At 37.9% G+C, this 13,711-nt stretch overlaps 1 protein-coding gene across 7 annotated transcripts in view; it reads left to right on the plus strand.

Annotated features, from left to right (window-relative positions):
• ZMYND11 (zinc finger MYND-type containing 11) overlaps positions 1–13,711 on the plus strand; it is a 104,926-nt gene that overhangs the window by 37,800 nt on the left and 53,415 nt on the right. For 6 of the 7 annotated variants that reach the window (XM_064387829.1, XM_064388218.1, XM_064388079.1 and 3 more), the window contains exon 2: positions 6,031–6,165. In XM_064387829.1, the coding sequence (XP_064243899.1) occupies positions 6,050–6,165 (116 nt within the window). In that variant the 5' untranslated portion in view covers positions 6,031–6,049. Of the gene's footprint in view, positions 1–6,030; positions 6,166–12,979; positions 13,100–13,711 lie in introns of those variants that run through there. The other variant, XM_064388140.1, reaches the window with a different exon arrangement.

A 13,711-nucleotide genomic window follows, 5' to 3' on the forward strand; every position in this document is an offset into this window, starting at 1 on the left:
ACAAAACCAAAAAACCCCAAAGAATCCAGTAACTTTTATTAATTTATACTCTAATTTACTGAGTTTAGTTTCATTAACAACGAAATTTTGCCTATTTCTGTCACACGCCTTTGTTACATCTTTCAGTTTCACTAACATCACTCAACACATCCCTGAGTTTTTCATTGTGAGGATGTGGCAATCAGACAGCAATTGAAAGTTTACTCCACAACCCTGGAAAGTCAGCAGAAAGGCATTTGTTGATTTTAGTGGATTGGGATTAAGTCCAAAATAAATATCTAATATACCAAACCACTTGCTTAATCTTCAACATTTGAAAATTACTTTGTATGCAAAATCTTTATTTCTGATAACCCTCAGTCTTACAAAATAGAGTGTCCTGCTACCAGGTGCCCAGCAAATCTTTGGTTATGCCTATAATCCTGGACACTCATGAAGACAAATAAAAGGTAAGCAAAATAGGGATTTTCACGTACCAAAAGCTTTGTCCTCACCCTAGCAGCTTCTCCCCATATTTTTGGATCACCAGCTATGGAAGGCAGACATGAAATTAAACAATCTCTTGGTTTTGCCCCATGCATGACCTATGTTGCTGCTCAGTCAAGACATTTTCACCTGTACCTTTCCTATGTAAAAATAGAATAATTGCCACTTTTAATCACAATTGCTGTAGGAGGGGAAGACTAAGAGTTCACACTCCCACTACAGCGGTGATGAAGGATATGATTTAACAGCAGTTTAAATTGTAAACTAAATTTTAAGCTTGCAGAAGTTCACAGTGTAATGGAGATCTGTATGAAGTCCAGGGACCTAAACTCTGCATCAATTTGCAAATCTGTATTTTAATGGTAGACTCCTATTTAGTACAAGAATAAAGCTAGACATTTGGAACTCTTTGTACTGCTCATATATACAGTTTTATACCTACTATAAAGAGTTACACTTTAAGAAACACTAGACCCCATATTATAAAGTACTCATAAATATGAAATTGAGCCTGTGTTTAAGTTCCCAAACCACCCAAACTCAGCATGAAAGCCACAAAAACTAGCACTGAGCCTAGCTTCTTCCTGCTTTTGAGCCTAAAATCTTTCACTGTGCATTGTGGAAGAAACCACAGCAATAGCCCCTCACAGGGCTATGAGGCCAAAAGGCAGCAAACCAGTAGCTGAGCAGTGGCAAGGATCAACTCCTTAAACCTTCTTTCCATTGCAATTAAGTGCACACGAAGTCCCAGAAGTGGTGGCTGATAGCAGGGATGGAGTTTAACCTGTTTGACTTTGCACTGGAAGGGCTGAGCACCACAGGTAGCCTCACTCAGAGTGAAGCACAAACACAAGGTTTAACAAGCTAATACTTGTCAGCTCTTAATTAGCAGCTCCCATCAGAGCAGCAGCACCCAGCTGCAACGCCGTCTGCTTCAGTGCAAGGTCCACATTCCTGGTGAAGTTTTCAGAAGCATCCTACTTTGCTTGGACAGTGGTGTTTAACAGCTACCACGTGGCAGGATTTGACTACCTTTGAGTTTTTTCTGTGTGCAGGGAGAGTTTCTAGCTAAACTGAGTACTTGGTAGTATCTGCTAAATCGGATGCAAGCAGCAGGTCAGGAGGTTCCTTGGGCTGAATTCCTTGACGTGCTGCAAGGTGATTTTTGTTTATTTTGACTTGCAGTTCAGATTTCCATATCCAGCACTGCTGCAGCAGACAGCTGCACAGCGTTTGGTTCAGCCAAGTGTGTGCTGATGACTGGTGGCCTTGTTGTTGTGACAGTGTCTGCCTTGCCACTGCGGTGCCACCGCTGCCACGTGCAGTGAGGCTGCGCTGGGGACCTGGGGAAGATAAGCCCTGCTGTGTGTGTTATCTCCTGTGTTCACGAGATAAAGCACACGTTGTTGAGCCTGCCTGTGAGAAGTGTGGGTAGCATTTGGCTCTTGAGGAAAGCTGCACACAGTAAAGTGGTATACTTTTCAAAATGTGTTTAGGACATTAAAGAGGGATTCAAAATACAAAATACAGTGAAACCATAAGCAGAGTGCATGAGGAAAAGTTAGAGAGTTGAAAATTGAGAACATAAATAGTTTGCTTTGGGCCCTGTGTGAGTGAGAGTGTGATGGAAGTGTGTGAGCTGGTGCATCAGCCACACAAAACTTTCTCTGTTAGGAGGATATTTCTTATATTCCGCAGGTCTCATGGATGCCTACAAAACCTAAGACAGATCCTGCTGACATAAATTCCTAGATTTTCAGTCATCTGTGTTTGTCAACCTTTCTCTCAGAAGCTGTATCCTACCATAAACTTGCTAACAAAACATGACAGAAGTGGCATGGAGCAAACAATTCTGTATGGACAGCTAAATGAGCCGAGTGCCCAGCAAATCAGACAAAGGAATTGAATGTTTACTTCAGCTTTCAGATTTTCTTTCCAGGATTTTTAAATGAATGCTATAACAAAAGAGGAGAATGAGTAGCATTTTCAAGCATTTATCTGTAAATGTACAATCCATTATTGTGGTTTTAAAGAATCTCTGGACTTCAAACTTCTTTAAAAGACTGCATGGGTGAATCAGCCTCTTTTGATACTTAACCTCTCTGAGCCATAGATTTTTACACATACTCACACGCACTGCATGTTTATGCTTGTTCTCTCCTGTGTGTGTGTGTGTGAACCCACACATGAGCAAATAATCAGGAGTGATAAATACAGATTTAAGACTCTAACCTGTCTCCTATTAAAATGTAAACTACTATTTGCATGAAACGGTTGCTCCTGTGGAGATGCTGGGAGGATTTTCTGTTGCTTGGAAGTAGCACACAAAGGCATTGTATGAATTATTAACAGTTGGATACAAGTTTCCTTTAAAATATTGTAATAATATAAAAAACTGCTTATATTTTTGCAGGAGTGCAGGGAGTAGACTGTTGTGGTTAGTTTTACTGTAGAGGTAGAGTGACTGCAATGAACAGCAAGAAATATGCCACAATCTTAAACTTTTTCTGTAATGTAAAAAGACTATATTTTTTCCTACACCATGGAATTAAAAGATTAAAATAAAACTAAAGTAGTCTGGGCTTTTGGAAAAAAAACCCCTATTTTTGTATTTTTGGCAGTATGGTGTGTAAGAGCTGCTATTTCAGTAGTAGAGTGTCACTCCTGAGTTTAACGAAAGTGCCCTTAAATAGTAAACCAAAGTTACGAATGTGAAAGATATATTCTTTGAAGGCAGAACACCTGCTAAAATTATTGTATCTTGAATTTTAAAGAAGGAAATACAACAGATGTGATTGCTGTGTCCCATATATGTCCCTATGCTGTTATTTCCAGACAAACAGAGGGGAAGTGCAGCAGTGGGAGCAGGGGCCTGTGTGCAACTGTGTGCAGCAGTGGGAGCAGGGGCCAGCCAGCAGGGAGCCATCAGGGGGTACCCACATGGGTTGTGTTTTGGGGGGTAATGTGTGTTTTGGGGCCAAGTGATGTGACATCCCTGCAGGATGCAGGGATGGGAGGTGCATGCCTGTCCTGAGGGCTGTCAGGGCATGGCCTGGGAGTGCTTCAGGCCAACACAGCACCATAAAGATGGGGCAAGGGACTGGTTGGAGATTTGTTCTGAAAGCCCATTCCAAAGGGAGCAGTGATTGCCACTCGGCAGCCACAGGGCTTCAGGAGCTCGTGGTTACAGTGCCCCTTCACTCTCCCTCTCCCTGCTTCCAGCATGGGCTTCTTCTCCCACCCTGGAGAAGTGGGAATTCCTAATTCCCAAAGGCCAGCCTTCCCTCTGGCTGCACAGCAATGCCATGGCACCAGGCAGAGGTGGCAGGTGGCTTCCCCAGGACCCTGCCCTGTGCTGTGCCCTTGGGCACAGGCGTCACGGGGCTGTGAGAGAAAACCCTGCTGTCCCCTGCGCCGGGTGCGACGCTGGCACGGCAGCCATATGCTGGGCTGCCAGAAATAGGGACTATTTTTAAAGGAGTTGGGATTGCTAAATAAACTGAGAACTGCTCTGTTGTTTCACGCTGCTATGGGGGTCAAGAAGGACAAACGCTTGCTCCTCGCATGGGGATGTGATGCTGTGCAAGAGACCCCGTGTCCAGCTTGCTGGTTGCCTTATCATAGTCTGACAGCTTTTGTACAGAGGGTTTGTGGAGAGCTGGCATGAGAAGAATGATCTTTCAGTCATGTCTGTGTTAGGAAAGAAGTTTTGTGCTAAAACGATCTGTAAAGATTGTCGCGTTTTGTGTTAAGATCTAAATTATTTTGTGCTTTACTCGATTTCTCTTAAAAATTAAATTCTATAAATAGTTATATGTTTCTCTAGCAAATTAGCAGGGTTTTTTTTTTTCAACTTGCAATGGCCTAATGTTCTGTGAAATGAATGCAGAGGAGCTTACAGGGATGAAGTATCTTTTCCTGCTGTTCCCAATAGAGACTTTCTTTCTCTGAATCATTGTCAGGCGATGCTATCTACTGCTGTCACTCTTAGCTGTGTGTCTGTCACATTCCCTCTTATCCTTCCTTCAAAACTGTATTCTTGGCCTTTTTTTTGCTGGGAGATCCCTCTAGTTGCCCTTCCTTTAAACCCCAGAGGGAGGAGATTTCTAAAGCTGAAATGTGGGATCGATGTGTGACCACACCACATCTTCTCATGTGCTGCTCTGCTCTGCCCTTCCCTGATATCTCCTGCAGCCAGGAATGCCTCATGGACCTGGCCGTGTACATACCTCTTCACATCATCTTTTTTATTTTCCTTTTTTATTTCTTTAAATGGGCTACATAGCATAAAGTATAATGCTTTTAAATAATTTCTTATCCTTAATAATGGAATGTTGCCATTCATGTCATTGCATCTGTAAAGTTAGTGAGTGCTGCCGAGCTTATATCAGATCTAAAACTTGAGAGCCCTCTTTGATAAGTACCTGTAGGTCCCATAGACTTGAAAATTACATTGCTGCAACTGATAGAATACTCAAATCTATTTCATTTTTCTGTATTTGAGAGCAGGGACACTTTTAGTACTTAAATTCCCATCTTTAACATTGCACAGATGGTGAAATGTTTTTTGCATTTTTTATATTATTTTGGGTTACTGAAGTTAATATTCTGCTAGCTACAAATATCTGTGTGCATACCACAGGGTTCATTCCGAGGACAGAGCTCTAAAATAAATTATAGACCTTGGTAGCACTCATAAATCAGTCATTTTTTCATTGAGAAAGTGGTGGCAATGGAAGAAAGTTATTTAGTGATCAAAATGCATCGTTAAGCTTTTAAAAAGGGATTCTGTGCCTGTAGTGGAGCTGTAGGCGATTTATGGCTTATCTGTACTCATTGCCTCCAGCTTTTGGAAAATTTGTAAACAAAGCCAGATGCTCATTATGTTCCTGTTCAGGGTTGGTTAGATGGGCAAATGCCATCAGAAGCACTTTGGCCCTGTTGGGTTTTAGCATGTTAGAGAAAATGGAACTGCTCCAAAATATTTTTTTAAAGACTTATCATCCATGAAAATATAGTTCTGGTTTCTCCTCATAGAATGGACTTTTTTGAAATAGCTGTAAATGATAAGAACATGAAGGTAATACTCCAGGGACTGTGTTTGATGTTAAACTGTGGGTCCAGCTTTTTCTCTGTGTCAGAATTTGTGCTTATGCTGTGTATGTAGTCAAGTACCACTCATCCTTTTTAAGGGCTTCAGGCAATGCAGGAGGCTGTGGCAGCTTCAGACTGGGGTAGTTTTGCATTTGTACCAAATATAGGGAGCTGAGATATGAACTAAATTTGCCATTGATTTAATATATTTTACTCCTTGCCCTTGCCTTTTGTCTTCTGTTTCAGTTACGTGATGTGAAAGGGATTCTTGTAAACTATTTTTTTTCGCTTTGTACTGCTCATTAAGCACTTGAAAACGTGTTATTATATACAAATTGAATACCTATGCAACAATGCATTTTTCCTTGTAATCATATTTAGTGTAATTTATTTTATAATTCCTGGTTAACTTTTGGTGATTTTTTTTTTTAATTTATTTCTTGGCTGCAGCTGACCAGGTGAACAGGTCATGGCACGCCTAACGAAGAGACGACAGGCAGACACAAAGGCTATCCAGCACCTTTGGGCAGCGATAGAAATTATCCGGAACCAGAAGCAAATTGCTAACATTGACCGTATTACAAAGTAAGTGACCTGCTCCCAAAAAAGTCTTGGTGAGGGGGATGGTTGATGCTATTAAAAGCCCCTGGGGACAGAGATAGTAAACATAGTGAGAGACTGTGAAACAGTTACATGCAGTTCTATGTTAATGATTAATTAATTATATATAAAAAATCAAATTATCAAACTGAGCACCTGAAGATCCAAAGGTGAGGTTTAATTCATTGAATTGAGATCTTACCCTGTATTTGTTTTGCATAAGCATCTTTAGGAAATATGTAACATTTCTAGTACTTTAATTGAATTTAGCATTTTGGAGTTGATAGCTTGTTCAAAATGCAAGAAACAGATATAACAGTTAAGGAGAAAAGGGCAATAAAATCTGTAAATAGTCTATTTCTTTAAGAAAATGTGAGAGGCTGGTGTAGGACTTTTCCAGAAGGCAAAGAGAAATCTGAACTGTTAGGTTGCTCAAATAAATAAGAAGCCATATTTGCTGAGATGTGCATAAGATGCTATTAAAGAAGACATGAGATGATTATTGATTAATACTGTCAAAATAGTCATGAAGGTGCATTAGGTGCTGGATACACAAAGAAATATATATTCTTTGTTCTGTGGAGCTTGCACTGTGTAGAAAGGTCTACAATATTACTTGTAGCCACTGTAATAAAAGCAGAGGGCTTTGTCCCTCTCTGTGCTTTGTCTGCACTTCCAGGCTGACATGTACGTCACATTTGTCAAAGTAATCAATATGAATAATTTAAAAGAACTAAAGTAACCAGTTGGCAACTCTTCAGTTGCCAGAACCAACATAAACTGATAATGAAGGCAGAGACCACTAACAAGGAGAGTTATAAACAATGCAGGTGACTAAAGAAATTCAAATTATTAAAACATGGCCCATGACAAGGGTCCGCTGACAGAGTTTTGGAAGTTCTGGGGTGGAAGTAACAAGCAAAACTGGCTTCATAAGTGGAAGAAGTGTAGCAGTTCAGGTTCTCCAAACATAATGAGCTGTGAAGCACAGAAAGAAAGATGATGTCCCAAGTGAATTAATGTGTACCTGGCTTCTACAAGAAGAAAAATGGATCATCAAACTCAAAAGCACCTTTCCAGAGATAGGGAATTCCAAGAGGGTTTAGAAGGAGATTGAATTGTAGGGAATTTCACTTTTGAGGTCATAGTGGAGTTCTAGAATGCATTAAAGCATATATATTTTTTCATGATGTCTCCAAGGAGACGAGTGGGTAAACTAATGCTGTATACTTTCCATTTTAACATTTCAAATTACTTGCTCTAGGCTACATATTAGCTGAGTTTGTTAGCTGTTTTTGCTCTTTTTAGATGTAATAAAGGGAGACAGGCATGTCTAGCTGGGAATTCATCCCACTCTTATGAGAGATGCCTAGTTTAAGATAGTGGGAAAAACATTTAGCTGGGTAAAGTTAGGTCAGACAAATCATTACAAACAAGGTTGAGAAAACAAATAATCAGCTGCTAGAAAAAGAAGTACTGCTCTTGGAAACTGATGGGTAGTTTGATTTTTTTAAAAAGTCTAGGTCCAGATTGTATGACTCATTTCAAATCAGAAGAAAAATAAGTGACTAAACAGAAATGCAAGAAGCTTAGTACTTAGAGAAAGATGAACAAGGTGTTAGCAGTGAAGAGTAATCTAAAAAGTGCTTGGGCATTGTAAATTCTCCCCATGCACATCAAGTGACAAGAGTGATGAACACTGATCTAGTTTCTATTATGTGACACTCCTAAGGAGATAACTTTTGACAAGGAATTGATAAAGACCTTTGAATTGCAGTATGGTATCAGTGGTTGATGAAGAAACACAGATGACATGGTAAATGAGTATGCATAATACATAATATTCAAAATAAAGTTCCAAAATTACCATGGCATCAGAATATCTCTTCTGATGAAAACTGAGTAGCTAATATATTCTTCCAGGCTCAAAATCATTTGGCCAGGTCAACTGTAATTCCTTAAAAGATCAATCAGTGTCTGGGCATATAGGCAAACATACAAATACTAAGAGTTTTTTAAACCACTGGTCAAAATGGAAAATTATGAGCATGTGTACATAGTTGGAGCTATAAGGCAGGTTTTACTATTTGTACTGGTTACATTTTTAGAAGTTTTAATGCCTCTTGGGATTGACAGAAAGTAATAATGACAATGACATTATGGAAGCATGTCATATTTCTGAGTAAGAATACCTAACAGCAAGAGAATATTTTTTTAAAATATAAATCCATGTTTAAGGTAAGTAACAGTCTTTCTATGTGTCATATAGTGGATGACAAATGGGTACTTTCAGATAACTTCACATGTTAAAAAGATGATTCATGATTTGGTTTTTGAATGGATTTTCTTTTCTCCTGGTTTAAGCATTCATTTGCTGCTAGAGACAAGCTGTCCTGTGTATTTTGTGACCTGTTAGTCTGAACACCTTTATAGCAAATTGCTATGAAGAACTGTTCCTTTCTTCATTGGATGGTTTGTTACTTTAAGCAAATTGATTTGTTGGCTTTTCTCCTAATGTGCATTCAGCATGGTTGTCTCCCTCTTCTTTATATATTCTTGTTTATTTAATTTAATTCTTACTTTTCTTAGTCTTCTGAGTAAAGACAATGTACATCTCAAGGAACATTTACTTTTAATGACCTGGGAGAAAATGTTCATAATATAAGAAGAGGATTCATTGTTTGTAGATGATGAACTGTTTCAACTCAATATGCAAACCAGACAAATTTATATAATGCATGCAAGTATGCAAATTGTTACCTGTACACTTTAAGTATAATTGATAGAAGATTACTTGGGTAAAAGAAGACTTCCAGAAGGTACTGTCAATGGAGAGTAGACAAGAAAAATCTACAGAACTAGGCACGCATTTTCTGTAGAGAACATAAGAGTAGGAGGATAGTGTAGGAGGAGCCTAGAGCACTAGAAGGTACTTCTGATATTATCAGGAAAAACCTATAAGGAAAGAGGCCCTTTAATTAAGAGTAGACGAGATCAAGTATGCTTTGCTTTTTAAATTGATGAGGGGGAAAAGCAAGAACAGAAAAATGTGTGATTAGAAGTGATTGAAAACTGTCTTACATCAAGGGAAGAGTCACTTGGAAGATTTGAATATGCAAGTTAGAGCCTTTAAGAAATTAATTAGTAAGCTTTTTGAACTTCAGGCAATTTTTTTAGAAAAGTCATTGCTTGCAGAGAAGTAATAAGAAACATAAGAAAGGTGTCTGTTTTGTAAAGAATTAAAAACGCAGTTGTGAAAATGGAAAGAATATGACAGAGTTAATTGGAGTATTATATAAATACTTGAGGCATTGGTAGGGAAGAGACTACACTGCACAGACTCAATGTCTCAGAAAAAAAAATCAATAAATCATCATATGAAAGGCATTCTGCAGTTTTACTGACTTCCTGTGAGGGTATATTACAGTCAGAAATACACTTTCCATGGGTTGGAAAGAAGCCTTCTTCTGGAAAACTGGATGTAACTGGAAAACTGAATGAAGCTAACAAGAAGCAAGAGTGATGTGACTTTAAAGGAATTAGTACTTTGAATGTAAACTACCTTTGGAAGAGGACTTTAAAATTATATTTAAGTTCCTACCTTTGTACATAATTTCAATATATTCAGTGCATTTTTATTTAATGATAGTGCTCGTTTGAAGGCAGTGGTAGCATTTCTGTAAAGGTAGAGAAAATAAATATTCTCACCTGGCTTATATTGTCACTGGGTATCTCAAGTCAATGAATTGCAATAGTTTACAATTTTACTACAAGAACTAGCTAATATTTCTAAATCACCAGATTTCTTACAAACAAAATTGCATTTGTAAGAGGTATTTATCAAGAAATATGACTTGTTTTTTTGTCTAGACTTGATATTGGGTTAATTTGACCCTAGTGTATCAATTATTTAAATGAGCATTATTGGTATTAGTTATGCTGTAGGCACTAGTGAAGAAATGGCTTTCCATATCCTGTGAATTCTCTGTCAAGAGTGCAGCCTGACAAATTGTTCATCCCTAAATTGTGTTAAAAACTATAACTATGCTTTGACTTCCTGTTTTTTCCTCATTATCTTCCATCTGTTCTGGTTTTGGGATAACCTCAAGAATTGATTCTATGGAATAAAATGCTTTAAAATACACTGGGAAAAAGGCATGCATATTTAGATGAGTAGGATAAATTATTGACGTTCAGTTGCATAGCAGATTGGTATGTATTTCTGTATAGACATGTTTTTAAAGTTCTCTTTTTGGCTATTCCAGTTCCTTTTATAGTGTTTTCTCCATAATTCCCTTACAGGTAATTGGACTCCTGAGATTTAATTAAGTATTAATCAAATATATACCCCTTTTCTCACAAAATATTTGGTTTCCTCAGTAGCAATATATGAACATTTCATAATCTTTATGATTAGTTCATAGTTCATTAGCTATTAAGTTAATGTTATTAACATACCCAGTTGGCAAATCTGGTATTCTAGAACTGTTATTGGCAGCTTTCAAGATTTTTTTCATTGCAAACAGATAATTATTCTGATTTCTAAACTATTCCATGAAGACTAATGGAATGAACCAAAGAATATGTAAAGAACCAAATGTAAAAAACCAAAACATAATTATTTTCTTCTGCACATCCTTCCTTTTTTTCTCTCTCCCTTTGTTGAGAGAATTTTTTTTCTCTCTCCCTTTGTTGCATTTCATGATTAATTTAGTTGATTAGCTCTTTCTGTCTCTCACATAGGCTGTGTCCCTTCCATCTCCATGTACCGTGACAGGGAATGCCCTGGCACTCTCTGGAGCATTTATGCTGGGGCTACACCTTGTTGCCTTTGGCTCACAGAGTGTTTCTTTGGCCCTGGCATATTCTTTATTTGTTTTATACGTGTGTGTGGTTCTTCACTTCAAAGTGCCAAAAATAACACAGCCCACAGCAATGCTGTTCTTGAAACCTGAAGATGGAGACACGATAGTTCCATGTGCAGGCATCTGAGGACACAGCGTGCTGCAGCAGGGCTGCTGCCCTTGGCAGAAGGAGCCAGTGTTGAATTCTTCATTTTGGGTTCTCTGTCATGAGCAAACCAACCCCTGGGCCATGCTTCGCTTTTTCCTTGGAGGAAGAGCTTGTCTTTCTCCAGAATGGAGCCTGAGAATAAGTTAGTTTGGGAATGAAACCAGGAGTGGCTGTGGGGCACAGGGTAGAGGTATCACAGCTTTGGGGGGGATGAAGCTGGTGATAGACCACTACCTACTACCTAGAATATGCTATAATTGGACACTTTATATTATTTTCAAATAAAGTGATACTGAAAGCATCCATTTCATCAATCAGAAAGTTGTTTTACCCCATTGGTGATACAAGAAAATATTGCTTTTTCATTAATAGATACAAAGACTTTAATCTTCTTCTTTAATTTGCTTTCAGATAGGGTGGTCCAGTACTAGGTCCCTAAATAATCATAGCTGTTTTTCCTGTATTTGTTCTGGGGACTCATTCTTGCTGTATTGTAATTTAATAGAGGTGCAGCCAAGTCAGAGCATCAAACAGGAATGGGCAGATCCCAAGCCAGTGTCGAGTGGGCTCTGTTAGCTCTGTGCAGACTGACATTAATCAGCATTGATGGGATAGCATGCCAGAAAGGAATTACTCACTATGAAAGATTACTGTAAAATAATGAGATTTTCTGGTCCCACAGTTGAGATGGAGTTGGTAACAGTTGTAGATTGAGTATGTGACCCTCTCAGTTTGACATTTGGACCTAGGAGGGGGATTTCCTCTCCAAATATCAGTCTTTGGAATTTTTCTAGTCAATGTCTGAGAAGAGTTGAAGTTAATATATCTGGTTTTGTTACCTTAGTTCTTTTGCTATTCTTTTTCTAGGCTGTCTACTTCAACATAAAACAATTTATGGAAGCAGTGATTAAAGCAAAGTTGAGAATGAGCAATTTATTCTCAGGTACAGAATAAACACAACAGAGTATAAATAAGAAAATAAGCAATTTTAATGGGAATTAGGGAATAATCACACAAGTATAAAAATAAGAATATGTGATAAAATGGCAAGAAAAATATTGGAAGAACAAGATTCTTACAAAATTGCTTATTTGAAGCTTAGATACTTACTAGAAAAAATCTGTTACTGTTCATAGTACTCTTGATGAAAATTTAAGTCTTCCTAGTATTCCTAGTATTCTGCACATTACAAATAAATAGTCATGCAGAAACAAAAATAGTAGGCCATAGGAAAGATTAGAAGAGCAGATGATTCTGGATTTATAATGAGATAATCCTGTTGTTAAATTTTGAAAGAAAATAAGTATTTTACCACCTGATATTTCTTTGGTTGAAATACAAGCTTGCAAGTGAGGGTTTTGCTTTGTTGGTTTCTTAACCTTTGTCAAGCCATTCCCCTAAAATATCTGTCTTTTTGTTGCTGGAAAGCAGGCTTATCTGAAAGCAACTGATTGAAACAGAACATCCTCCTGTTATGCAGAAGAATGCAGTGATCACTCCAGTTCACTTTTTACCAGAGTTACTGGCTCCTTTTCCATATCTGAACATCATTTTCATGTGTGTTTGAAATGTGACTATTTGAAGCAAACAGTGTTATTGAAGCTCTGGCCAGTACACTGAAGATTTTTTTTATTCTGCTGTGCAGTGTAATAGCAATTTCTAGATATGCCAGGGTAAGCAGAAGTGTGGAGTCCAGGGTCCAACAATAAAAGCATGACACTTCCTCAGCAGCTCACGTAGCTGCTTCCAGAGGCAGCCTGTCTATGCAGAGTTCACCTGTGGGAAAACTGACTTCAGTTTGTATTGGATTGGCAGAATTACAGATAATATGCATTACAGAATTCATCACTGGGTGGTGACAAAAACTCTGAGTTTTCAATACCTCCTCATGTGTTTTCTGTTACAGGTAAAGAAAAGGCACTTTTTTCTAGCTTACTCCACTATGTCAATCTCCTTTGAAATTTCTTTTACTTTCCTTCTCTGTTTCTGATGATAAATTTCAGCTTCTTCTTTAAGCTCCAAACCAATGTGGATTTTTTCTGGTTTCAGAAAACTATTTTATGTTAAATCAAGAGAATGAACTGAGTTTGGAGTTTTAAGGCCTGTAAATCATTAGTCAGAGATCATACTGCGGAAAACAAAAGTCTTCTCTGCTTTTTCAGCAATTTCTTGACTGATTTAATTAAAAATCATTATATTAATAAAACAAAACCAGTCTAAAATTGATCATTTGATTCCCTAATAACAGAATATTTTGTACAAGTACTACTTTGGTCATATATAAAAATTGTATTATGGGTGCATAACAAGCAGTTTCAAGCATAGCTGAACATATGCTGGACACCAGAATGCTTGACTTGTTTGACAATTAATTTCTTATACTGATGGCTTTGCAGTGAGGTTAAATGATGGATTCAGGTTAAATTTGTTTTATATTTTCAAAGGCTCAGTTATATTCTATAGGAACAACAAAACCACTGAGAGCTGCATATGTGCAGAAAAGTACAGGGGTTCTCAC

Source organism: Passer domesticus, chromosome 1 (genome assembly GCF_036417665.1).
Source record: "Passer domesticus isolate bPasDom1 chromosome 1, bPasDom1.hap1, whole genome shotgun sequence".
Classification (NCBI taxonomy): Eukaryota; Metazoa; Chordata; class Aves; order Passeriformes; family Passeridae; genus Passer; species Passer domesticus.